The following is a 27,395-nucleotide window of genomic DNA, read 5'->3' as shown; positions in this document are numbered from 1 at the left end:
CCCCAGGAAATTTGGGGGTTCCTCACCTGTGATAGTACCAGGGCACAGAGCCATTCGGAATCTGCCTGGGGCTGGGGGCTGAGGAGGAGAAGCAGGGCTTACCTGAATCTTCACTCGATCATAACAAGCAGGACAACTTGTTAGTGCTGCAAGCTCGCAGTTCAGGCCGCCAAAGCCTGGCTTGCAAACACAGCTGCCATCACTTCGACACTCTCCAGGCGCCGAGCCCATGGGGTTGCAGTTGCAGGCTAAGAGATAAGATGCAGATAAATGGTGCATCTCCAACCAACTCATCCCAGAAAAGGAGGCGTGGTGAGAGAAAAGAACCTGTGTCCAGCCCCTGTCACTCACACTGCGTCAGATCTCTCCTTGGCTGTGGCCTCAAGCACATTCCTACACAAACAAGCCCTAGGAATCGCACAAGTGTGATCCCTGTGTGTGAATGAAGAGGCACCAAGAGGGTTCTCATCTTCCTCCTCTCACTAAACCAAAAGCCTACCGGCACCCCGATTTTGCTTATAAAGTGCATTTTTAAGGGCCTGTTTTAAGCCAGATGTAAACATTGCCCTCAGTTTCACAGATGAGGAATGTGAGCTCAGTCAGCTTGAATAATTTGCTCAGGTCCTAGAACAAATAACCAGGAAGCTAGCTACTGTGAGAGCTCAGAAGAGCCGATGTTCCTTTCCTCCCACTGCGGGAAAGGCCTGAGGAGGCAGTAGCCCTACTGTGTACCAGCTTCTGTTTAGGAGGCAAAGATGTACCAGTGGGTGAGGTGCTGCTCTGGAGATCACAGGCTGCTCTCAGAGCAGAGTGTTCTGTGTTGCACATATTTTCCATGCCTCTTCCTTTTTTAGTGTATCAACTCCCCAGGAGCTAGGATGTTTTCATCATTGCCATTTAGTGCAATCTGCAGGCAAATGACAGGCCCTACATAGCTAAGTGAAGAAGTGTATGGTCTAATTTTAATAAAATCTAAAACAAGGATAGCGTTGTAATTTATGCACCCTAACTAGGTCTTGCTCAGAAGCTCAGGCTAGCCTCTAACTCGGGATTGTCTTGCCCTAGCCTCGTGAATGCTGGGATTATAGGCATGAACCATCACATACGGTCACATGCATCCTCGGGCATCTCCAGGTCGACACTCTGCTGTAAGGACCTGATAATGGGGGCACTTCTAAGTGCCAGACACCACAGTCATCATGAGCATCTGTGTTTAAGGGCTGAACGTGGCTTGGACTCTAATGCACATGATGGTTTTGAGTAAGGCTGAGCTGAGCGACGCACCTGCACACCTGTGCTGCGGGCTGAAGCAGCCCTTAGCCCCACCTCCACCCCGCAGCCGTCCCCCCACCTCCCCCACCTGGTGCTTTGATGCTGAGCTTCCTTAGGAGAACTTCCGGCGGGGCGGTGCTTGCCTTCTGCACACAGTCGCACTGACTTCCTGAGAGGGTCTCTTAAACTGCTTTACAACCTGACCCCTCCCCACTTGGGTTTGTTCAGGCTCAGTTGTGAGTCATTTATTGCTCCCCTGTGACAGGTCGGGCAGCTTCTTTTCTGCCTACCTGCCTTGGGGTTGGGCATAGGATGTGGTCCCACTTTATCTGTGGAATGTAAACCTGACCTTTTTTCTTTTTACTTCTCCCAACCAGGTTTAACCATTTGAGAGCCTTCAGCATTGCTTCCAGAGTCTGGTGCAGGGGACACTGGTGGGTGAATGATGCAGATTGGTCAGGAGCCAGTCTGGTCATGGAACCGGTTGCCTCATGACATTAGTTCTCCTTGTCTTACATTTGTGTCCATGTATGCACTCCAGCCAGCTCATATGTGTTTACATATGTGCACACACACACATGCACACACACACATATACAGAGAGGAAGAAATAGGGGTGCATAAATTGTCTAGGGGGTATAGTCTTACCTCGACACTTGTCTGCTGGGTTGGGAGCCAGAGGATCCCCAAAGTAACCTGCTTTGCACTGGTCACAGTAGGTACCAGCTGTGTTGTAGATGCACTTCAAACACCTGCCTGTCAACCGGTCACAATTCCCAGAGGCACTGGGGTCCACATTATTGTTGCATTGGCAGCGCTGACAAGGCCTCACTGGACCACGTTCCCCAAAGGGATCTCCGAAGTATCCATCAGCACAGAGCTCACAGCGGGCACCTGGGAAGGAACAAAGGAACATGTGGTCACCCCAGATTGCTACCCATTAGCAGCAGGGAGGGAGGGAGGCGGGGAGAGAGAGAGAGAGAGAGAGAGAGAGAGAGAGAGAGAGAGAGAGAGAGAGAGAGAGAGAGAGAGAGAGAGAGGTCTAAGGCACCTGGTAGTTTGAATGAAAACAGCCCCCTAGGTTCAAAAGGATTGGCACCATTAGGAGGTGTGGCCTTTTGGAGTAGGTGTGGCCTTACTGAGGTGTGTCACTGGAGGTGGGCTTTGAGGTTTCCTTTGAGGTGTCACTGTCTCTTCCTGCTGCCTTCAGATCCAAATGCAGAACTCTCAAGCTACCTCTCCAGCACCAGGTCTGCCTGCGTGTCACCATGCTTCCCACGATGATGACAATGGACTAAACACATCTGAACTGTATACCAGCCCCAATGAACTGTTTTCCTTTATGAGAGTTGCCATGGTCATGGTGTTTCTTCACAGCAACAAAACCCTAACTAAAACATTAATCCCAGGCCCCCAGGACAGGACCCTCAGGAGCAGGGGCATGTGGCAGGGGCTGGGCCTGCCATTCTATGGCCTTGGTCACCCCACATTAGAAGGTTGTAGCACCACACAGAGGCTGAATTAGCTAGCTGGGTAAAAGCTAGCAGGAAGGCAAAGGCAGTGAAATTTCAATGGTATCAAGGCTGCTGCGAACACTTAGTTCTTCAGGCTAAAAGAGGTGTGTGACACTCAGAGGTCATGGCATTTTCCTTTGTACCCTAGTTCATTAGAAAATAACAAAGCAGGGCTACAGTTGCAGCTCAGAAGATTACTGGCCTGGCATGCACAAAACCCTGGGTTTGATCCCCCAGAATTGCATAAAACTGTGCTTGGTGACATACACCTACACTCGAAGCATTTGGGAGGCGGAGGCTGGAGAGGTGGCTCAGTGGTTAGCATCCCTGGCTGCTCCTGCCCCGGACCCAAGTTCAGTTCTTAGTGTCTACATCAGATCATCCACAATGACCTCTGACTAGCTTCAGGGGATACGGCGACCTCTACTGAACACAGTGGGTACCTCTACACACATAATTAAAAATAAATATTTTTTCAAAAGGAGGTAAAGGCCATCCTCAAAAACTAATTTCAAGGTCTGCCACCTGGGCTACAGAAGACCCTGGGGGGCAGGGGCCCTTAGACCATGTACTTAGCCTGAAACTTTCATTCCCTAAATAAACACACAGGAATGTCAACAAAAACAGATTATGCTTTTTTCCTCCACAACTGCACCTGTCCCTGCTCAATGCACAACACAGCTTAGACCCCACAAATACTTATCCTTAGAAGGTGTGCGTTAACTGAAGTGATTATGACTTCCCAGAAATCCTCCAGAGTGGAAGCTGTCCGCACAGGCCCTCAGCATCCATCCAGGAAGAAGGTGGCGAAGGACATTTTGTTGACCTTACCTGTGACCCCAGGGGGGCAGTTGTTGCACACCACCTCCTCTGTCTCTGGCATCACTGAACAGCTGAACCCATTTTGGCAGGGGCATGGCTTGCAGCTGCGAGGGTCGTGTGGGTCATTGTAGAAACCAATGGGACAGTCAGCACACTCGATGTCAGGGTTCTCATCCCCCGAGTAGCAATCCCCTGGAGGAGAGAAATGGCAGAGTTTCCAATATCTCTCTAAGTGTGGATGAATGTGGGGATCAGACGACAGAGCCCCAAGCCTTCCCAAAGTTTCACCCAGCACTGGAAAGCCAGCGTACATCCCCACCCTTGAACCAAAGATAAACATGGCCACCACCTTGGCTGACACCCTCACCCCTCATTCCATAGACACACACTTCCTCTCTATCCGCAATGCTCCCCTGTCCTTCGCGGTCATTCTGTTTGCTGTCACCCCCAGTGAGACCCTGACTTGCCTTTGATCTTCCCACACGATTCTTGTGACCCCCCGCCTTGCAATGAACATGACAGTCATTTCCTGTAACCTGGCACCTTTCTCTCGAATCCCTGTGGCATTTCCATAAAGAAAGGGTCAAGTGTACTGTCACCACGTCCATCTCCCTTGACCTCAGTCCCACGCTCCCCATTCTTTCCCCATCTCCCACGTGAATTCAGGTATGGTATTTCTTCCTAAGCTCTTGCCCCTACAGGAGACCCACTCATCATCTGACTACCCCCAGACACCTGGTCCAGGTTTCCTCTCACTTACCTGTGTCTGGATCGCAGGTCCCTCCCCCTTGGCAGTTACAGGGAATACAGCTGCCGAAAGGCCCCAGTCTTGCAGGCTCTCTTTTGTAGCCGGAGGCACAATCCTGGCAGAATTGTCCCTTGTATCCAGCAGGGCATACACAATGTTCAACCCAGGGGGCCGGGGCTCCAGAGACAGGGCGGGCTGAAACCAGGGTCACATTGTCAATGTATCCCGTACCTGCAATAGAAGCAGAAATTAGAAGTAGCAAGGTCTAAAACCACGATTGAGAGTGGCAGCTGGCCCAGGCCTGTAGTCCCAGCACACTGTGAGGCAGAGGCAAGAGAATCTTTGCAAACTCAAGGCCAGCCTGCTTGACCATTGTTAATTCAAGATCAGCCAGGGTTTCATTTTTCTACCCAGGTAGTGTTTGCACGATGGTACATGGAAGTTATAGCAGTCGGTGTCTGTGTGCTGGAGTCAGGAAAATGAGGGTCTAAATTGTGGCTGAATCCACATTAGCTGTGTGAATTTGGCAAATTCCTTGACCTCTCCAGACTTCATATACTCAGTTTAGAAGAGATGTGATGGCATTATCTAGCCCCTTCGTTTGTTTGTGAGAATTAAATGGAGCACAGTGTACCTAGCAAACAGTAACAATTCGACAAACTGCTACTTGCCATTCTTCTGCTCCCCACTATATCTGTGGCACTGCGGATATGGACATGGAAGGACAGCCACACTTCCTTGGACACAGTGTTTAGAAGTGTAGGGAACTCCCTTTTAAATCATTGCAGTGGGATTAAGAGACCCAACACGGGAAGTTCCCAAAGGGGAATTAACAGAAGACATGCCCAAACACCGTAGCAGTGAGCCTAACAACTCAAGGAGTGAATGGGGTTGTGGTGATGTCAATGCTCATCAACTGTAGGTTATCCCCTCCATATAACTGAACTGAAGCAAAGCAGGTATTTACTATTCATTATTCATTTGTTATTAGTCATGAGAGATGACCTTTTTTTCCTTTTAGGAAAAAAAAGATATGAAACACAGACTCAGGATTTCTGAGTGAAAAGCATCAGGTAGCCCCTGTCCTTGCTTGGAGCCTGCTGCCACCCATAGAACTTGGAAGCTAAGGATGAGATCTTTGCTCTCTTGGTCACTTACTGTACTCTCCGTAGGTAGCTCGGATCAGGAGGGCTGTGAGGTTGCGCAGTAACCTTCGGTACTCAAAATAGCTCAGCTGGGGGCTCCAGCGACTGCTTGGATGCTCATTTAATCTGCATAATTGAACATTTTTCAATGCTTATAAATCCAAGTCATGCCACATTGCTATCTGATACAAATTGTGCCTGAGAAGGTGGGAACAGTTAGGCTCTGGTGCCCTGTTTGGAGGGAGGCTTCCTGGTCGACAGAATTTTGAGATTTCTCCATCCACCAGGAGGGCAAATCCCACAGGAAGTAGTGGAGGGTATTTCGATGCATATACTTCCAGGGGTCAGTGCAAAAGTTGTTCGCAAGCCCACAGACACATGTACTCTTTGACATTGCAGTACTAAACACGTTTGGCTTCCCCAAGTGCTGGCCCTCGAGAGTGGCACTTCATTCTTACCTTCGTTCTTAAATGATTCAACTGTCCAAATCTGCCTATGCCTTCCCTGAAATGTCCTGTAAGTGCTGGGGATCAAACCCAGGCCACACACACACACACACACACACACACACACACACACACACACACACACACACACACACACGAGGTTCTACCACTGAGCTGCATCTGTCACTGGAATGCCTTGGTGCATTTACAAGTAGTCTCTGCATTCTTTTTATTGGAATACTGACTATACGAAAACCCTTTTCATTTCATTCACTGACTGATTAAATAAAATGTGGTTGTGGGACTGGGGATGCCACTCAGTGGTAGAGTATTTGCCTAACATGTATGAAGCCTTGCCTTCAATCCAGTGTTGCAATGCATGAATAAATTAGTGAAAAAAAAAGTTGACTGTGTTCTTGGCTTGGGTGAGAAATTATGGGACTGGAGGAAAAGAAAACTAGGTAGAGGTGATCAGTATTCAGCCAGGGGAGTCTCAGTGAACAGTCACCACGCAGTGCAGTGAGTGCTGTTAGCAATTCACAAACAGAACACCATAGAAACACGTGATGTGTCTGTAACTTTGCCTGGGGTTTGGAGACAGCCCATACAAAGAAAGCATGTAATCTGAACCCCAAAGAATAAATTCACTAAGCTGAGGAGATGAGGATGCAGCCAGGCAGGGTGTGTACATATCATCAGAATAAGAAACACTGAGCGAATCAGGTCCTTAGATTGTGTGTGCGCTGCGTGTCTGCCTCTCTCTGTTCTAACTGCTTCTACTTCAGGTTGGCCCCCATGCTCCCTCACTGGTCCATGGTGAGTGAGTTCTGCCGGTTCAGTTCCCCAGGACTGTGGAAATGACTCTGTGGGTAAAATGCTTGCCATGCAAACACAAAGACCTGAGTTTGAATCCCCAGAACTCATGTAAACTTGTGTATCATTGGCTCAGGCAGGAGGCTTACAGCAGGCAGATTAAGGGCTTGCTAAAAAGTTATGATCTGAGGGCCAAAAGGAAAAAACTGGCTCACACATGCATTTCTCTTCATGGCTCTTTGTTCTTCAAGAAAATGGTCTTCCTAAAAAGTTCTTTCTCAGAAGCTCTCTTTAAGATTTGTCCTTGAAAGTTCTCTCTAATAATTTCCCCTCTATAAGCTCTCTCTTAAAGTTCTCTTTCAAAAGTTCTCCTTAAAAATTCTCTAAGAGTTCTTTCTAAGAATTCTCTAGAAGTTCCTTCTAAAAATTCTCTTAAAGTGCCTTATATCCCACAAGGCTTTTAGTTTTTATGCCCACAGGCACATTTAACAACTCTCTGACAATAGGTCATGTCTATCTCTCAGAGCAGGGAGGGCAGACAGGGCCTTGAGAAAAGCAGGTGCCTCATGTCTCCCCCTTGGACGTAACTTGTAAAACGTCCTGGCAAACTTAAGTCTCAGGAGGGATGTGACTTGAAATGCTTGCTGTAAACTCATTAAAGGGGGCTTCTCAGTGCTGTATCAAAGGGAAAAACTAAGGCTACGGAGTGTGAGATCCAGAGGTCCTTTCTCTGGGACCTATTTGAGAATACAAAGTACCCAGTATATATTCTTTATACAACCAAATTTGCAGTAACAAATACTCTGCTGTTGATACCTAGAATACTAATTGCTACATCTGTAGTGAACGATAAAGGCTCCCAGAAGTTGTGTGTGTACACGCCTGTACTCACAGTGGAAATAGGAGAATTCCTGGGAAATTGAGGGCAGGCTAAGTGTATGTCACTACAAACAGCACAGAGAGCTTGTCTCAGATGAGGTAGGAGGTGAAGACTGACACCTGAGGTTGTCCTCTGAGCGTACACATCACATCATACACTTACATATGTGTGCACACACACTCACATACACATATACATATACACCATATACCTACACACACAGACACACTCATACACACACGAACATGCATACACATCATATACCTACACACACACATACATTCACACACACAATTAACGTAAATTTTTTAAAAATTTAACCTATTATTGTGTGTATGTATGCATGATGGGGTTGTCTTTTGTCACAGCACACATGCAGAGCTCAGAGGACAACTTTATAGAGGCAGTTTTGTCTTTTCATTTTTATTTTTTGTGGGATCCAGAGATCAAATTCCAGTTACCAGATCTGAGCAGCAAGTGCTTTTATCTGACAAGTCTCTCTGTGTACCCCAGGCTGTCCTGAACTTACTATGTAGCCCAAGCTGGCCTCGAACTAACAGAGATCTGCCTGCTTCTGTCTCTCCAGTGCTGGGATTAACCAACCACCACCACCAACCAGAGGCACTTCTTGACATACAGTCCCTCAGTGTCTTTCCATTATCTTGCCAGCACAGACAAGATCTAGATGATAACGCCTAAGATACAGCCTGATAAATCTTTTCCAGACTTTTCAACCTCATTTGTCCCTTATGCATGCTATGTTTTAGCCTCAAAATATCATCTGTGGGGTTGGGGAGATGGCTCAGTGGTTAAGAGCACCAGCTGTTTTTCCAGAGGAACTGGGTTTGGTTCCCAGCACCCACATGGCAGCTCACAACCATCTACTTCTAATTCTAGGGGATCCAACAGAGTCTCTGGACTCTTAGGATACCAGGCATGTGTGTGTGTGTGTGTAGAGAGAGAGAGAGAGAGAGAGAGAGAGAGAGAGAGAGAGAGAGAGAGAGAGAGAGAGAGAGATTTGCCCCTGTATAACGACTCTGCACATCCTCAGAAATTCACATGTGGAGGTTGTCTTTCTCTAATTTTTCTTTCTGGAAAAGCCTTGTGTATCTTTCCATTCTCAGCCGACACACTTGATGCCTTGTGAAACTTTCCTTGATGACTCCGGGCACAATTAACTTCCTTCCTAAACGAACACATACCACCACTAAAAGTAGCTATTGGATTATTCTGTGCTTGCTTTTAGGTATGTTACACATCTCACCAGGCCACCTGCTCTGGGTAGACCAAGCTCCCTTTCCATCTTTCTTTCCTAGTCACTAAGACAGTCCAGAGCACGGAGTGGGCACAGCGTCCTCCCCCTGCCTCTCTGAGCACACCATTCCAAAGCAGGATGAGTGCAGTCTCTGTGATGTCACCTACACCAGTTTCTCTGACCTCAGTCCTCCCCTTTACACTTCACCTCACTTCTCCCCCCACTCACGTTCAACTATGGGGAATTCCGAGCACGTTCCCTCTGGCTGTTAACTGCCACTCTTCCCTTCCTTCAAGACTGCTCTCCACATTTGCCTCATCTTGTGACACTTCTCTCCATCACCCCAGTACAGCTGTACCTCCCGTGTTTGTTCAGAATGCCTGTATCCTCCACCCTGTCATCTCAGTCATCCAGTAGGTGGTACTGCCATCATGTCCTCCCCATGACCATGCATCTACCAGCTACCAGAGGAAGGAACAGGTCCTGTTTCTGCATATAACACCATGCCTGGCAACTCATCCGACTCAGAAGAGCTTACCGAACCAATGCATGCCAGAATGAATGTATGAACAAGGGACTCACACCTTGCACTGTTTGGTGCGCTTGTGGCCTCTCTTTACCTGAATGTGTAAGTCTTCGTGATTCCACAGGGAAGCGTCTTGCCAAGTGGCATCAGAGGAGCTCTGATCTGTAGACCAGCACCTTCCAGGATCACATCGTAAGCAGATGGGTGTCTACCTCCCCTGTCCACACGGTAGTCAAAAGACAGGCTCTGTCCATAGCTCACTTGCTGATTACCAAGAAACTTGGCTGTGAAACAGATTTTTGAAAGATCAATGGTACTGCTGCAAAGGCAAGTACATGAACAAACTGAATTAATGTTATCAATTCCAGTGGGAGTCCCTTCAACCCCGGACCACCCTGACAGAAGGGTCAGTAAGTGTCATGGGATGTGGGTATGATATTTTGACTGTGAAGATGGCTCTAAAGGAGCCTCATTATTAGACAATTCTACCTATTAGATGGTTCATGGCGTGACCATTACAGACAGGCCGATATACAAAGATTCAAGGTAAAACAGCAAGAGTGCCATTTGTTACAGAGTGTTTTACCTCAGAGAACACTTCTGCAGACATCATATTTATGTGCATGTGTTGATGTGTGTCTACTTGTGTGTGTACAGGTGAGCATGAATGTGTGTGTGCACATGTATGTAGAACAGACATGTGGAGGCTGGGTATTGAAGTTGGGTGTCTTCTTCTATCTCTTTCCACCTTAGTTTTTGAAACATGGTCTCTCACTGTACCTGGAACTCACAAATCTGGGAAGTCTCTCTGGCTAGAAAGCCCCAGGGAGTCTCATATCTCCAGTGTTCTAGGGCTGGGGTTACAGGCATGTATCACTACAGCTTCCGTGTGAGTGCGTAGCATCCGAATTCAGGTCCTCATGCTCACACAGCAAGCACTTTACAGACTATCTCCCCAGCTCTATTTGATGGCAACAATTCCTGACTATTGGCATACCCATTCTCATTTAATAGTCGAGAGGACTGATGTTCATAGACATTAAAAGAACAACTTGCTTGGGAAGTACTCATTAGTTAAGGCAATATTAACTATGATTCAAATTACAGCAAGACCTTTGTCACTCAGTTGCTGACAATATTTTTGAAGCTTTAACGCATGCTTTGGGCCTGGAGAGATGGCTCAACACTCAAGAGCGCTTCCTGCTCAGCCGGGTGTTAGTGGCGCACGCCTTTAATCCCAGCACTCGGGAGGCAGAGGCAGGCGGATCTCTGTGAGGCCGGGCTGGACCGATAGCCTCCAAAACAATACAGAGAAACCCTGTCTCGTAAAAACAAAACAAAACAAAACAAAAAAAAAGAGTGCTTCCTACTCTTCTAGAGGAGCTGGGTTAAGACCCCAGCACACACATTGTGTTGCTCACAATCACCTATAACTACAGCTCCAGGAAGCCCAACACTCTCTTCTGTCCTCTGAGAGAACTTGCACACATGTGCATTCCCACATACAGACACATACAAATTCATAAACTAAAAACTGTAACTTTTTAAAAACACATGCTTTGTTTTTGCTTTTCCATAGACCCATCAAATTTGATTTCATGCTCTATTGGGAAATCTAGAAACTTCTCATGTGGCCAACCAGGGGCCTCTCAGCAGGGGCTGACCTCCAGGATGCCTGGATTGGTCTAGAGTATCAGGACATGGTGACTTTTATCAAATTGGGCCTGAACTCCAGCTGCCTCCAGGAGCTGCTCTGCCTCCAGTAAGGGGGACGGATCCCACATCACATTTTCCAACTCAGTTTGCCTATCCTGACTTTGTAGTCCTATACATCAGCTTCTACAGAAATCACCCTCACATACCAGGTGCCACAAAGTAGACTGGGTCCGATCTTCGCGCAGAACTAAACACGTCCCCATGGCGCTGTGACCAGTGGAGCTTTGCAGGAGCCCCGTTTCTCTGAACTGCTTTCCAGCCATCAACATCTGCAAGACAACACCACTCTCAGACAACTCCCAGCATCCCTTGAGTTAAGCAAGGCAAGACTTGCTTGCCAAAGTCCTAGAAGGAATAGACAGGTTCCCCCCCCCTGTTCTTTCACAGTTTTCAAAATCTTCCTATCACTTCTATCCAGCAGCTCCTATCCACAGATATATATATATATATATATATGTGTGTGTGTGTGTGTGTGTGTGTGTGTGTGTGTGTGTGTATGTATCACATCACTCAGGATGGTTTCTTCTAGTACCAACCATTTGCAAATTTCAAGATTCTGTTGTTGTTTTTTTCCCGCTGAGTAGTACTCCATTGTGTAAATGTACCACATTTTTTCTATCCACTCCAGCTGAGGGGCATCTAGGTTGCTTCCAGGTTCTGGCTATTACAAATAATGCTGCTATGAACGTAGTGGACCAGATGTCTTGAGTGAGGCAACCCAGTCACAAAAAGACAAACATGGTATGTACTCACTCATATATGAATCAGGGGAGTGCCAGCCTACAATCCCACTACCAGAGAGTCTGGGAAATAGGGAGGACCCTAAGAGAGATAAGTGAAGTACCCTGGAGAAGGGGAATGAGGCAAGATCTCCTGAGCAGATTGGGAGCATGGGGGGGGGAGGGAGCTGGGAAAAAGAGAGAGGGAGAAGAAGAGGGGAGAGGAGGACATGGGGGAGCAGGAAGGTTGAGTCAGGGGAAGAATAGAGGAGAGCAGGATGACAGATACCATAATAGAGGGAGTCATTATAGGTTTGAGGAGAGATCTGGCACTAGTGAGATTTCCGGAGATCTACAAGGATGACACCAACTGGCAAATTAAGCAATAGTGGAGAGACTACTTTAAATGCCCCTCCCTGATAATGATTTTGATGACTATTTTACATACCATCCTAGAACCTCCATCCAGAGACAGATGGAAGCAGAGGCAGACACCCACAACTAAACACTGAACTGAATTCCTGGAACCCAGTGACAGAGAGGGAGGAGTGATAAGCAAAGGGGTCAAGACTGGGCTGGAGAAACCCATAGAAACAGCTGACCTGAACAAGGGGGAGATCTTGGATCCCAGACTGATGGCTGAGAGGCCAGCATGGGACTGATCCAGACCCCCTGAATGTGGGTGTCAGTGATGAGGCCTAGGCAATCTATGGGGCCTAGATCAGTTATTTATCCCTGGCATACAAATGGACTTTGGGTGCCCATCCCACAATGAGGGATGCTCTCTCAGCTTGGACTCTTGGGGGAGGGCCTAGGCCCTGCCCTGAACAAAATGATAGATTCCCCCATGGAGGGCCTCACCCTCCCTGGGGAACAGAGTGGAGTTTGGGTGGGGGGCGGGGGAGAAGGGGAGGGAGAGGGAGCTGGGATTGACATGTGAAGCAAGCTTGTTTCTAATTTAAATTTAAAAAATTAAAAAAAGAAGATCCAGAAGTCACAGGGAAAAAATTAAACTGTAACTGCAAAAGAACATGTATATGCATATATACATATATATTACATTTTATTTATTTCATGTTTATGTGTGTTTGTGCACATATCACTATGCCTGAAGGTCAAAGGACAACTTGTTCAGAGTCAGTTCTCAGCCTCCACCATGAGAGTCCTAGGAATCGAACTCAAGTCCTCAGGCTTGGCAACAAGTGCATTTACCCCTGAGCTCTCTCACTGGCCCTTTGCCTTATCTTTGGCTAGTTTTTATCTTTGAACTCCAATGATTCAGGCTTGTGATTCCAGGCTTGTTTTCACCTGCCTGTAATTTGTATTATTATCATACTTAAAAAACAAGATCTGGCCTTAGTGAGGTCAGACAGACACTCAAACCAGCTGAAACAATACCCATTTCCAACATGTTCATAATGTTCTGAAGCATGTTAACTAAATAGATAAATGAACTCTGTGTTTGTAAATGTGATGCTATTAGTGAGTGTAGATTCTGGGATGTCCTCATAAATCCCTCTTCAGCATGAATAATCCGTTGTGGTTTTGAAATAGATATGGGTGGGAAGCACAGGGATATAAATAGCTGGTCTCTTTTTAGCTGTTTTTAAGTTATCCATATGCTCTTCAGCTGTAATTTTTCAAGATATATGGCTTGTCTTATCCAAAGATAAGGTGCATTATAAAACAATACAAGAGGACTAGAGATGTAGCTCAGTTCATAAAATGCCTGCCTTGCCCGCAGGAGGACCTGGGTTCCATCCCAGGTACAGAATTGAACTGGGTATGATGGCACAGTTTTGTAATTCCAGGACTGGGAAGTGGAAGATCAGAAGTTCAAGGTTGACCTCTGCTGAATGGGGAGTTCAAGGTCAGTCTGAACTACGTCTGTCTTAAGAAGCACCACTAAGAGAAATGCTAATGATGACTATATAATGAGCAGGGAAGCCACTGTCAGTAAGCAAAAGTCATAGATCCTTGTCCAATATAAACACACACACACACACACACACACACACACACACACACACACACACACATGTATATACATCAAAACACTGTGTTGAGATACTGTACCTTGGTAGAAAGTTGAGGTGATCTTGTGGACACTGAAGTCTGCAGAGCTGTGGCAGTTGGCTGAATGCCCATAGCAGAAACACTGGGTACAGCCCTCAGGGTTTGCCCTGTCCAGATGATAGTAACCTGGCCGGCACCTGCAGCAGAATTGTAGATGTCAGGACCATGCTATGATTATTTCTTATTTCACAGAGACGACCATGCTGATTCTGCCTCTTCCTGCTTTCTCTCACATTTGGCACTATTAATTCCCTGAGTGGGGAGGATGGCAAGGTTTACATACCACCTCCACTCCAGACCACCAGAGGCAATCACCCCCGCCCCCAACGTACACACATAAATGAGAGTCTTTACTTGTTCTGCCTTCAGTGGAGCCTTGGTGGTCTGGACTTGATGGCGGACACATCCTTGGTGATGGATGGAGGTTGGTGGATGGGGCAGGGAGGGATGTGACAGGAGGGGCAGGGCAGATCTGCCCTGGAGCAAGTGTTTTATGGAGGCACAGTGGGGACCAGAAAGGTAAGTCCCTTACCTTAGTACCTATTCAGTTGTCCCAATCCCCAAAACCTTTGAGTGTTTATTAGCAAGCCTGTTCATCACAGCCTAGTCCTGACCCACGGAGGAAAGAGCCACTGAGGACAGAACAGAGATGAAAGAAGTCTAGTGACGCCCTGAGGCAGCCAACTGTAGGCTGGCATTCCACCCCTGCTTCCAGCCCAAACCTTCAGGTAACTTCTCTTTGGACAATTGCCAGGCAAAGCTGAGCTGTGGAGGATTCAGGGGAGAAGACTCGACTTTTCTCCACGTGAAACAAGAGCATCCCTGTGACTATTTAGTCAGCACGGCATTGCCCTGGGGCCCAGGCACGGGAGTCTACTTCTAATGCCCCTGAAGCCTATGAGAGGAATGATTTCTGATGTTCTTAGGTGAGGAGGGCGGAAGGGCTGAGGCAAGATTCAAACCTGTGGAGAGGGAAGGATAAAGCAGGAGAAGGGACCAGGTGAAGCTGAGAGATCGTGTGAACCCTAAAGACGGCCTTAGGATGCTGTAGGATGGAGAAAAACTAGGCCGGCGATTAGTGTGCACACCAACAGTGCTCACTCCCACAGACCACCAGTGTCATTTGGGACAGCCGGGTTGTTTGTTTGTTTGTTTGTTTGGGTGTTTTTGTTTTTTAGCAGAGATCTACTAATTGTGGTGATGGTAATTGTTGCTTTATGTAGCTTGCTATTTTGTTCCATATTTTAGAATTAAAAAGGTTTTCAAAGACAGGTTTAGTTGGACATGTCTATAAACCCAGTAGTTGGAAATAGAGGTGAGGTCACCCTCTGCTTATTGTAGCAAGTTCTAAACCCTGTCTCAGAACAGATAATAGTAATAATAATAATAATAATACTTTCAAGCAGAAAGTGGTATAATCCTAGCATTTGGGAGGATGAAGCAGGAGGATTGCCATGACCTCAAGGTGAGCCTGGCTACATAATGAGTTCTAGGCCAGTCTCTGTTACAGAGCAACACTGTCTCAACTTGCCTCTGCCTCCGCACCCCTGCTGTAAAATGCTTTCTTTAAAAAACTGTGTGTGTGTGTGTGTGTGTGTGTGTGTGTGTGTGTGTGTGTGTGTGTGTGTGTGTTTGTGTGCCACATGTGTGTAGGTGCCTGGGACCCGAAGAGGGCACTGGACTCCCATGGATTGTAGTTACAGGAGGTCGTGAGCCACTGGACATGGGCGCTTCCAAATGTGACCCTCTCTCTGGAAGAACAGCAAGCACTCTTAACTCCTGGGAGCCTCCCCTCCCCCACCGTATACACAAAGGGTTTCTAACTCTCTCTTCAGCAGCAAAGAGCCCCCTGAAAACACCAGCCAGGAATGCATTTGGCACTTCCTCTGCCCAGGTAGCAGCGTTTGGCAGGGTGCCAGGAAAACGCTTGCTTTCTTTGAAGGAACTGAGGAGGGAATTGAGGAGGTGGCTTTCAGCTGTGAGGCCACCCTCAGAGACCCTCTGCTCACAGCCATCTCCGGGGAGAGCAGAGTATAGCCTGAGCACAGTTTGTACTTAAGGGATGTCCTGAGGTAGCAACTGAGGGTGAATGGCTCCTCACTGCTCCACCTGCCCCAACATGGCTCATGCCCAAAGGACTCTACCGTGGTGCCTCATGTGCGAGCATGTAACCACCATCCCCTCCCCGGGGCGGTTCCTTCAGTACATGATGATTATATATGGCCATACCCTGCCACAGTCCCTGTTACAAGGATTTTCCTCGACTTGTTTAATTAGGCCAGGCATTTCCCAAGACCCACTTCAGTCACGTGATCTCATTATTGCATACCACCTTGCATCCAAGCACCTGGGAATCCCAGCCAGCTGGCTGGGGGACACTCTGGGGCCCTCTGTCTCCATCACAGCAGAGCAAAGAGAAGGGAACCAAAGCAGAGAACGGACCGCAATGAGTCCCAGGACTTGTTTTTTGTTAGTTTGTTTGTTTTTGCTTTGTTTTTTAAACTCAGCTTTTGAGTACGGGGTGTAAGGAGTTCTCAACATGTGTACGTGGGGGATTAATTCCCATGCCAGGTGCCGGGGCACTCACTCTCCCGAAGCCTTCAGAGACAGTTCACACAGACCTATCACAGCGCTCTCCAGTGACAGCTGGTTTGCAGGCACAGCGGCCGGAATCACAGGGTCCAGAGATGCCAGCTGGGTCGCAGTCACACTGGGAATCTCTGAGGAAAAGGAGCAAGTAAGTTAGGAGCCCGTTTCTAAGGCTTCAAGGTCAGCTGAAGTCAGCTGCCCCAAGCGGCTGCATCTCCTGGCCACGCCCTTCTTCAGGGCGGCTTCCCTTAGCAATCACTTCTGTGCTGAGCTCTTCGTACTGTCAACGACTCATGTATCTAAGTCAGTGGGGCAGCGACCAGTGATGAACCCTGTGCCAGTTACCCAGAATGAGAAGAATGTGCCAGAATGCAAGCCAAGTTCTTATGAAACTGTTTAAAGTTTGGTTGACCACCGAGTTTAGTCTTTCTTTAATTTATAATTTATTTCTATAAAAATTAATTTAATAAATTATATAATTGAATTCAATAATGTCTTTTAGAATGGTGGAGTCCATCTACTTGCCATTGCAGCATGTTTAGGTTCTTCCTTTGGGTAAGGCCGCTGCTGAGATACAATTCACATGCCATGGGATTCACCCACACACAGTGAACATTTTGCTCATTTGTAATCAGTTCTCAGAGCTTTACAATCATCACCATAAGGACCAAATCACAAACATTATCAGTGTTCCTAAAGAGCCACGCCATTCCCTCCCTTTAGTCTCATTCCCACTGAATGTGGCCACTAATGTACTTTCTGTCCCTTCAGATTTGTCTATTCTGATATTTCCTATTATCGAAATCATACCATATGTGGCCATTTGTGACTGACTTACTGCACATACAAGTTTTCAAGGTCTGCCCATGTCATATCATGGAGCGTAGTTTCTTCTGACTGAATAAAATCCCACTATATAGATTTACCACAATTTACTTTATCTCCTCATTAGCTGATAGATAATTTGCTCCCAATTTTTAGCGATAATGAATAATGTTCCCGTGACCTTGTGCCTACAAGGTTTTGGGCATTTTATACATTTTCACTTACGGTGCATGTACACCTAGGAGTGGAACTGTGGGTTTTGTTGGGTTTTGTGTTCCTTAGTAGTGGGACTCTTACTGGAGACATCAGTGCTGTCATTGATCCTGCACTGTCTCCCTGTGTCATGACTTGCACTGGTTTTCAACACTCATTTTGGCACACACTCACACCTCATCAGTCTAAAACCAAAGTTGTTAGCTCTCCCCCCCCCCAAACCCAAACCCTGCTCAACCTCCTCAAAGACCTTATAATGGAGAAAGAGTGAACAATGTTCCCCTGCGGCTGTCCGGTGACCCCATCAACCTAAGAACCTGGGTTTCGATGAGAAATAGGACCCAGCCCTGATTCTTGAGGGTTCAAGGTGGGGTAGACACAGGGGCAGCCTCAGCAGTGGTGTGTAATGGCAGCCGCAGCCACGCTGGAACACCCCCAGTGCCTCGTCCTCCCCCACCCAGTTCCAGGCGCTGAGCTCAGCAAAGAACAGAGCAAAGCAGGGCTCTCACTCTAGCAAGAGGAACAAACATGCCGACAGCAAATGTCACAGCCAAAACAAAAGAAATGTGCAGGGTGAAGAAAGTAGGGAAGGAGATGATGAGGTGCCAGGGAGCCCCCTAAACTGCTTCATGGCTTTGCAGGAAAGGGGATGGAGGCCACATGCACGGATTCTTTTGGAGCAGGGGCTGTGGCTGGGGTGTGGGAGCCAGGAGAGCATTGAGAAACTGACCTAAAGGGGCCAGAGAAGGCTAGAGGAGAGTAATCTATGCAAAGGCCCAGAGGAAAGAAAATCATGTGATAGCCAGTAAGGCCAGGAGGATGTGCCTATCTGGGCAAGGAACTGTAAAATGGGTGTCACAGGGAAGAGAAGCCTGGCCTATTTTCATATATGTTTTCTCCCGAGTCTAGAGAATCTTGTAGCTATATGGCATTATAGAAATCAGCTTCTTTTCCCTTTCCTCAGCCCTGATGTCACCAGGTTTAAAGGCTGCAATCTGATGGACTGTATGTGGAGATGGAATTAACGTCTCCCACTGCTGGAAACAGCTGGTCAGAAGCTTGTGCTTCTTGTCATTCATAGTGAACCCAAAATCAGATTCCAGGAACCAAACAGAAGCAAGAGGACTTGTGGGAGGAGATGCCCTAATTTTTTCTAATAGCCATGTCCCCCAAACCAGGGTCCTCACAATGAAGGCCAAACCAGAGAGACAGGAAAAATAGGGATGTTCTAAACTACAACCCAAGGTCTGTGGGGGCTGAGGCAGGGTATCATTTGGGGCCTGCCTGAGCTATACATCAAGACCCTGTATGAAAAACAAAAACAACAATAAAGCGAACAACAACACACAGGGAGAGGGTAGGAGAAGAAAGAAGAGAGAGAAGATAAACATATGTCAGAGAGGCTAGTACTGAAGTTATTCATTCAATGTATCTTCCTAACCAGGGTAGTTCCTCTACTGCAAAAGTGAATTATGTAACAAATATTAACAGTACCAAACTAGGAAAGGTCTTGGGGACAGTCCCTCAGAGAAGTGGAGGAATAAATCATACCTCTAACATGTGGGTTGTGAGGGTAATACTTGAGAAACATTCAGATCACTGACCTACATCCTAACTTCCAACCATCTGTTCCCACACTTCAGCCCATAAATATATCCAAACCTATTTCCACATGTGACCACCTCCTGAATAAATTCTTTTGCAAAACTTGTCTTTTCGATGATTGTCATACTATGTGATGGGCAAAGAGAGCTTGATTTGGTAATATATTTGGCATGGTAGCCAAGAGTAAAATCCAGATAGACCCTTGGCCAGTGGCTCATTGGCCATTTGTTGGCATTGACAGATTATTGCTGAATCTAAGTAGCTATCTGGGCCCTGATTTAACTCAACAGTGGACTGTCACTTGGAAGTGAAACCCTTCCCTCCCCGAGTTGTTAAACTAGGGCAGATGCTTACAGTTGTCTCTGGTCTCGAGTACATCCAGCATCGGTGAGCATATGGAAGCCTGGCTGACATCGGTCACACCTGGGTCCTGTCACACCCGGCTTACACCTGCACTGTCCAGAGTGGTCACATCCAGCATTGAGAGAACCTGTAACCCACAAGATGGGGCGAAAGAGAGAAGAAGAAAAAGTAAATGCTTGTAAGGCATTTAAAAAAATGACTGCCTCCCCATGAGAGCTCAATACACACTAAGAGATGTGCACCATTCACTGGCTTTAACAAGGAGCCCATGACATTTAGTACTCTAGTCAGTAGGGGACATTTTGACAGCTGAGGATGTCTGCTTCACAGGAAGAAAAGGATGACTCACAGAAACATTTTTTGTTTACATATTTTCTCTGGCTGGGCATTGGAGAACACACAGTGCCTTTCTTTTTCTCTCCTCCTCCTCCTCCTCCTCTCCTTTCCTCTTCTTTTTTAAGATCCCATCAATAGGGTGTGGTAATGCATGCCTATAATCCCTGCAATCTGGAGGCTGCAGTAGAATGACTTCAAGTTCAGTCAGCCTGGTCTACACAGTGAGTTCAGAACGCAAGGAGAAAAACCAATGAATGAATGGGCACTAGAAGGAGTAGCATTCTCCCTTGTACCCAACAACCAAAGACCTCTTTTAGGGGCCAATACTTGACTTGTATGTGTTTTAGCGAATGTGAGCATGCATGTGGAGATCAGAGGACAATCTCCAGTTGTGTTTCCTCAGGTATTTTTCACCCACCCCACTCCCTTGAAAGACAGAATATTTAGATGACCTGGAACTCACCAAGTAGACCAGGCTGTTCAGGATCTGCCTGCCTCTTCTTCCCGAGTACCGTGGTTACAAGCATGTGCCACCCTTCCCAAGTATTTTAAAACATGGGTTCTAAGGATCAAACTGAGGCCCTGCCAAGAGTTTCTGACTGAGCTATCTCCCCAGCCTTGGTGGCATGATTTTTTTTGTTCGTTTGATTGTTTTTTAAGTACACACGAAAATGTTTCTTAACCAAGAATATGCCCACCTGCCAGAAGAAGCAGAAAACTTCACTTATGTGGCACCCCTGCTGACCCAGTCTCTGTTTTAGAGCAGCTGTCTTGTTTGTTTTGCTTAACAGTGTGTATTCATCGTATAGACTGATGGGTTTAATAAAGACACTTTTGAGATAGGATCTCAGTGCTTACAATTCAGTATGTAGCCAAGGGTGGCCTTGGACACAGGATTCTCCTGCACTTCCCAAGTGCTAGGATTACAGGTGTGTAGCACCACACCAATTATGCAGTTCTGGGGATTGAACCAAGAATTCCATGTATTCTAGGCAATCAGTCTACCAACTGAGCTACATCTCCAGCTCAAAATGACTCTCAGGAGTATCATGCCTTTGACCATATTAACCCCCCCATTACACTTGTCCACCTGCCCCCGCTCTTCCCTTCCACGGCTGTTTCCTCCTCCCAAACCACCCTCCCTTTATTCTCATATCATACACGTGTATGCATGCACATATAACCTAGGTTCCACATATGAGAGGAAACATAACGTTTATATTTCTATATATTCCTTATTATGCTTCATATGAGCCCCAATTCCATTCATTTTTCTGTAAATAACCTAAGTCCATTCTCCATGCTGAATAAAACTCCACTGTGTGCATATACCACATTTTCTTTCTGTTGATGGACATCTAGTCCCATCTCAAAGATTGGCTCCTGTGCATTGTATCACAGTGACTCAGTTTTCCACAGACACATTCTGTAAGTGGTTCCTCCAGGTTGCACAGTGATGGAAAGAAAGCCCTGGAATGATGATAGCAAACACAGTGGAATTCTACCACTTCCAGCACGTGGTCTTTTGTTTTGCTTTGTTTTTCCAAGCAGGGTTTCCCTGTGCAGCTTTGGAGGCAGTCCTGGAACTAGTTCTTGTAGACCAGGCTGGTCTCGAACTCACAGAGATCCGCCTGCCTCTGCCTCCCGAGTGCTGGGATTAAAGGCGTGCACCACCACCGCCTGGCTAGTACATGCCTTCTTACAACCCCAGTCTGCACTTCCATCTTCCCTCACCTAAACATATCTGCACCTCTGCTGTTGCCTCTACACTCTTCAGCATCCACCCAGAGGAAGATGGAGGACCTTTGCTGAAGACTATTCAGTTTTTTTTACATCACCAGCAATCAGATGTAACTCCATGACCCCAGCCTGTTGGGCCCTCCCTCCCTCCTCATCTCCTCTTGTTCTTCCAGGTCAGCAGAGACTCTGCTCTCTACACTCTACTCAGAGCACGTGCATGCTGTTTCCCAGACACACTTGCCCTGATGGCTTCTTCAGTCTGGGATGCTCTTTTGAAGCAATCTGGACACCGAGACAGGAAGATCAGAAGTTCAATGCCAACCTCAGCTACATATGGCATTTGAAGGCAGCTTCAGATAGACAAACTATTTTGAGAACTAAAATAAAATAATCAGACCACAGAGCTAAAAAAAGAAAATTCCTGTTGGGATTCTGATGGTTAACATTACACAGAAGTCCCTCTGTAATGAAATTTTTAAAGCATAAACAGATGATTTGATAATCCCAAAATGTATTTTCCTGTTCAAATTAATGTTAACTATGCTTTCAAATTCAGAAAGCTCTGCAATCATTTCTGGGGAAATGATTGTTCTTGTGCTGACAAGATGATTCCATGGATCAAAGTGCTCACTACCTAGTCTGATGACCTGAGTTCAATCCCTGCAACCCATGTAAAAGAAGAGAGCAGACGCCTCCAAGTTGTCCTCTGACTTCCCCATGCTCACTGTGGCCTGTGCCTCCCCTCACCCCATAAATGAATAAAGGTAAAATAATTAAGAGCTCTTCCTCCCCCTTTAAGAAGATTATTATTATCATAAGGTAGTGTAGTAGCATCTTGTTCCACCAATAGACTTGAGGTAATGGCCTTAGGGTATGGCTTCAGTGTTCGGATTTGATCCCTTGTAAGGAAGAGGAGATGCTCACTCAGGCTCTCTTGGGTTGTGCTCAGAGCATCCTGCATGGCAGAAGCTGCACCTCCAAGGGCAGAAGACCAGGGTGGTTATTTACGTTCATTGTGTGAATGTCCCCAAATAAGTATGTCATTCTTTATTCGGGCATTTGTGGACTTCCTTTAACCCACCTTCAAGGTAGTAAAGAGAACTACGTTTTATTCTCCAGAATAGTCTTCTAAGATGAATTAACCATTAGCCTATGAAAATGAATATTTTGTGTTCAGAAGAGTTGACTTTCAGGCATTGTGACATTATGCATTCCATAGGCCAGAAGCTTGCTTAATAATGATAGTAATCATTAGATTTCTTGTAGTACTGGGGATGGAATCAAGATCTTGAATACGGCAAGCCAGTGTTCCACTACTGGGTTACAGCCCTGTCATTCAGTTTCTCAATGCTTATGTTTCCAAACATTATTCGCAACTCTTGTAGCAATACTGCTATTAGCTTGAGAGACCCTATCTTCATAGGACCTGACCTGAAGAATATCACTATAGAACAGGGGTTCTCAATCTGTGGATCGCAACCCATTGTGTATCAAATATTTATATTATGGTTCATAACAGTAGCAAAATTACAGTTATGAAGTATCAATGAAAATAATTTTATGATTGGGGTTACCCCACAACATTAGGAACTGTGTTAAAGGGTCCCAGCATTAGGAAAGTTGAGAACCACTTCTCTAGTAGAAGCTGGAAGACAGGAAAACATCCCCAGCTTTGAGTTTAACAGATCTCAAGTCAAATACCAAGCACTTCTAGCTGCATGTCTCTGCGCCAAACTGCTTACATGTGATTTCTTTTAAGTGAAAACGAAAACATATACCTCGAGGGGCCGTTGTAAGACTAAGAGCTATAATGTAAGAGGCGCCCAATCCAGTGTCTCACATATAGTAGGTGCTTAAAAATGTAGTTAACATTACACTAATAGACTATTATAGTGTTAACACTATACTAGTAATTTACCCCTGAGGCATCATCCTCCAGGCCTTCAAAGCAGGCATGGGGATGTTTGATGTCTCCAAATGCAAACATGACTAATTTAACTCACATTCTAAAACATCTAAAACACCAGCACTGGGATTTAAAAGTGCCTTGCTAGAATGAAAACACCTGCCCTGGATCTACTTTATGAGCTGGGCTCAGGGATTGTGAACATCTGACTTGAAAGATGAAGAACAGCTTTCAGGTTTGTGTCCCAGGGAGTATTCTCAGGGCTCGGATGGATGGTCTCTATGCGTGTCTGGGGGTACAGGAGGTGTGATTAGTACTTAAAATTAAGCCAAGACAGCTTTCAGGTGAGTCTCCCGCCTCTTTCCCTCCTTCCCTTCTTCCCCATGGGCGCACGTGTGTGTGTGTGTGTGTGTGTGTGTGTGTGTGTGTGTGTGTGTGTGTGTACATGTGTGAGTATACATGCACGCTGGAAATATAGCTCAGTAGTAGAGAATTTGCTCAGCATATGCAAGGCTCTGGGTTCAAGCCTCAATATTGAGCACACACACACACACACACACACACACACTCACACATACATGCATATAAATGTACATTTAAAAATGTTTTAAAGAACTGAAATATGCTAATCAGAGTAATACACTGTCATAGTTACATTAAAAGTAGTGAAGGAAGAGAAAAAGTCATGGATACTGATGCCCACATGCCTCAAGACCTTGGGTGTCATGAGAGGAAAAAGCAAGCACATACGAAATGCATTTTAAAGTATCTGTGAAAGGCTAGCAGGGCTTAGACATGTGACTCAAAAGAAGTGATGGCCACTCAACACTGTTGCTGGGACCACGAAGTCATCACCTAAATAAGCTCACTGCAGGCTGGGAGATACCAGTGGACAATGCAGCCCTGTGCTGAGTCTCCAGCCCCTGACTCCAGTTTCAGTGTTCAGGGGGCTGAGCTATAGCTCAAGGCCTCTTCAAACTGTTTTACTTTGGGACGAGGTCTCGTTATGCCACACAGACTGCCCTTGAACTTGCTCTGTTCACAGGTGATCCCCAGGAACAAGTTGACTGGCTAGCTAACTGAACCTGAGAGCTCCCGTTCAGTGAGAGGTCCTGCACCTCAGTAAATAAAGAGGAGCCCAATCAAGGATACCCAACGTTGAGTCCTGGCCTCCATACAATGCACACCAACCCTGATACACCTGTGCCTATATACATGCAAACATACATACCCCCACATATACATACCACATCTGCACACACATGTGCATGACATAAGCTTATTTTTAAATTTATGAGAAATTGACATGAAGGCCAAACTACACTGAGCATCATTCAACTGCTGGCTTCATTTACAGCCATGGGCTGTAAAGAGAAGCCTTCCCGCCAGAATGATTCCTGAACCGCATGAGTCCCAAATAAACACACAGGAGGCTATATTAATTATGAAGCTGTTGGCCTTGCTTGTTTCTTACTGGCTAGCTCTGACTTAAGTATTTATCCCATAATTGTTAATCTAAGTATTTCTCTTACCGGAGAACTTTCCGGGCTTCTTATCCCTATGGCAATTACATCTTGACTCCCTATGTTTTTCCTACCCAGAGTCCTCCTCGACTCCTAGTTCCACCTATCTTGCTTCCCTTTATTGACATATACACAGGACTTCCCCCATCAATGGGCTAATCTTTTTGTATACTGTAAAGATGTGTCTCTGCCTAAGGTACCTCCTGATTGGTTTAATAAAGAGCAGAATGCCCAATAGCTAGGCAGAAGAGAATAGGCGGGACTTCCAGGGAGGGAGAGGACCTTGGGTTAGATTTTCGGCATGCAGGAGACACCAGCGAGACACTGAGGAACTCAGACATACAGCATGGAGGAGCTGTAAAGAGACACATGGAGAAACACAGATTAATAGAAACAGGTTCATTTAAATTATAAGAGCTAGTTGGGAACAAGCCTAAGCTAAAGGCCAAGCTTTAATTATTAAGTATCAATGCCAATATTTGGAGGCTGCCCCAAAAAAGTTCAACAGGAAAGACCGACTACAATTTCCCACACATGAAGTGATAGCAATTAGCTTTTCTTTTTTTAAAGACAGCTTTTTTTCATTCAAAATAGCAATTTCACTGCTATTACAAATTCTTTCAAGTAATTATTTGAAAGTGGAAATGACCTTGCAGTAGATTGGGAGACTGTGAAATCACACAGGAAATTAACTTTAAAGTAGAGCTGTAATTCCAACTACCTGGGAGGCTGAGTCAGGAGGATTGCAAGGCCTTCTGGGTTACAGAACAAGTTTAAGGACAGTCTGGGCAGCTTAATGAGACCCTGTCTCAAAGGAAAACAATTTGAAGAGATAATTGGGATATAGTTCAGTGACAGGGCACTTGTCCTGCATGTACTGGGCTCTAGGTTCAATCTCAGTACTCCTGTCTCAATCAAGCTGCTGGTTTAGTGACGTTTAAAGTCCAGGTGCAGCTAAGAACACGTGGTGGAAACAGTCTCTCCCACCCCACCCATGTGTCTGTCCTTCAGCCTAGGCAGTTGGACCTAAAGTTTTTGTTTCTTCATCTCTCTACCAGGAATGTGGGTGTGTGACACGCACAGTCTGCCAGGCTATGAAAATGTTTTGGAAAGTATAAAGCGTTAGTCAGCCCTTACGAAATCCAGGATTTCTGGGGGCACCTGGCTGCCTTGGATATAAACTCAGCATTCTAATTTTTTTTCTCATTCATATGGAAGGGACAGGAAGAACTTGTTCTGGGGACAGAAGACCTGGATTACATTAGTACCTCTCCCAGTACCTTGCCGGGAGATTTCAGGCTACTTACTAACCTTCTAGGTCAACTTTTCCACTGTTACAAGATACTTTTCAGGCCAGGCAGTTGTGGCACATACCTATAATCCCAGCACTCAGGAGGTAGAGGCAGGCAGATCTCTGAGTTCAAGGCCAATCTGGTCTACAGAGTGAGTTCCAGGACAGCCACAGCCAGGGCTACACTGTCTCAAAAAAAAAAAAAAAAAAAAACAAGAACCAAAATAACAAAAAAAGGAAAGAAAGAAAGAAAAAAGATACTCTGAGATATTCAATGCTAAAGCGGGGTTGTTAATAAGTGAAATGTTAACAAACCATTTTAGGTCATATATGGTCACTACAAGGCTTTGCTGTGCCAGGATTTGTGTGTGTGTGTTGTTTTGTTTGTTTGTTTGGTTTTATAAGAGAAGATTTCTGTGTAGCCCTGGCTGTTCTGGAACTTTCTCTGTAGACTAGTCTGGCCTCGAACTTACAGAGATCTGCCTGCCTCTGCCTCCCAAGTGCTGGGATTAAATGTGTGTGCTGCCACTACCGACCACCTGGATATTATTTCATTACTTATCTTTTTTTGAGACAGTTTCATGTAGCCCATGCTAGCCTTGAAGTTGCTATGTAGCTGAGACTGGTCTTGAACCCTTGGTCCTCTTGCCTCTACCTCCCAAGTGCTGGGATTACAAGTTTGTGCTGTCACACTTGGGTAGGATATAATTTTTGAAAAGGCCAGTGTTCCAGGAGATTGGGACCTCAACCTCCATCTTCATAAGAATATCTATTATTGACTCTATCAGGAGCTGAATTATTCTTGCACTATAACATGATGCAAAGAATCACCTTTTCTCTAATGGGAACGCTAGAGCACTGAGAGGTGACCTAACATGCCCTGAGTGACTCAGAAGAAGAGCACAGGCACAGTCGGATCCCCGGGCAGTCTGGCTTCCAAACCCACCCACTATGGTGTGAGCAAACCTAGGCTAAAATCCTTGCTCTGCCCCCTAGCTCTGCAACGCTGCACAGGCATCTTCCTGTTCCTGTTACCCTCGTTTCTGAGACGGAAACCCTGTTCAGATGGTTA

At 46.1% G+C, this 27,395-nt stretch overlaps 1 protein-coding gene across 2 annotated transcripts in view; it reads right to left on the bottom strand.

Moving 5' to 3' along the window:
• Lamc2 (laminin subunit gamma 2) overlaps positions 1–27,395 on the bottom strand; it is a 65,447-nt gene that overhangs the window by 16,765 nt on the left and 21,287 nt on the right. For both annotated transcript variants that reach the window (XM_040737964.1, XM_013114274.3), the window contains 10 exons: positions 19,519–19,654; positions 16,554–16,652; positions 13,933–14,069; positions 11,284–11,406; positions 9,516–9,705; positions 5,515–5,627; positions 4,369–4,587; positions 3,618–3,800; positions 1,921–2,166; positions 103–248 (listed from right to left, as the gene is read on the bottom strand). In XM_040737964.1, the coding sequence (XP_040593898.1) occupies positions 103–248; positions 1,921–2,166; positions 3,618–3,800; positions 4,369–4,587; positions 5,515–5,627; positions 9,516–9,705; positions 11,284–11,406; positions 13,933–14,069; positions 16,554–16,652; positions 19,519–19,654 (1,592 nt within the window). The remainder of the gene's footprint in view (positions 1–102; positions 249–1,920; positions 2,167–3,617; positions 3,801–4,368; positions 4,588–5,514; positions 5,628–9,515; positions 9,706–11,283; positions 11,407–13,932; positions 14,070–16,553; positions 16,653–19,518; positions 19,655–27,395) is intronic.

The sequence above is a fragment of the Mesocricetus auratus genome, unplaced genomic scaffold, assembly GCF_017639785.1.
Source record: "Mesocricetus auratus isolate SY011 unplaced genomic scaffold, BCM_Maur_2.0 Super-Scaffold_100676, whole genome shotgun sequence".
Taxonomy (NCBI): Eukaryota; Metazoa; Chordata; class Mammalia; order Rodentia; family Cricetidae; genus Mesocricetus; species Mesocricetus auratus.
Note: the sequence above shows the minus strand (reverse complement) of the source record. Positions and strands in the feature narration are given on the sequence as shown.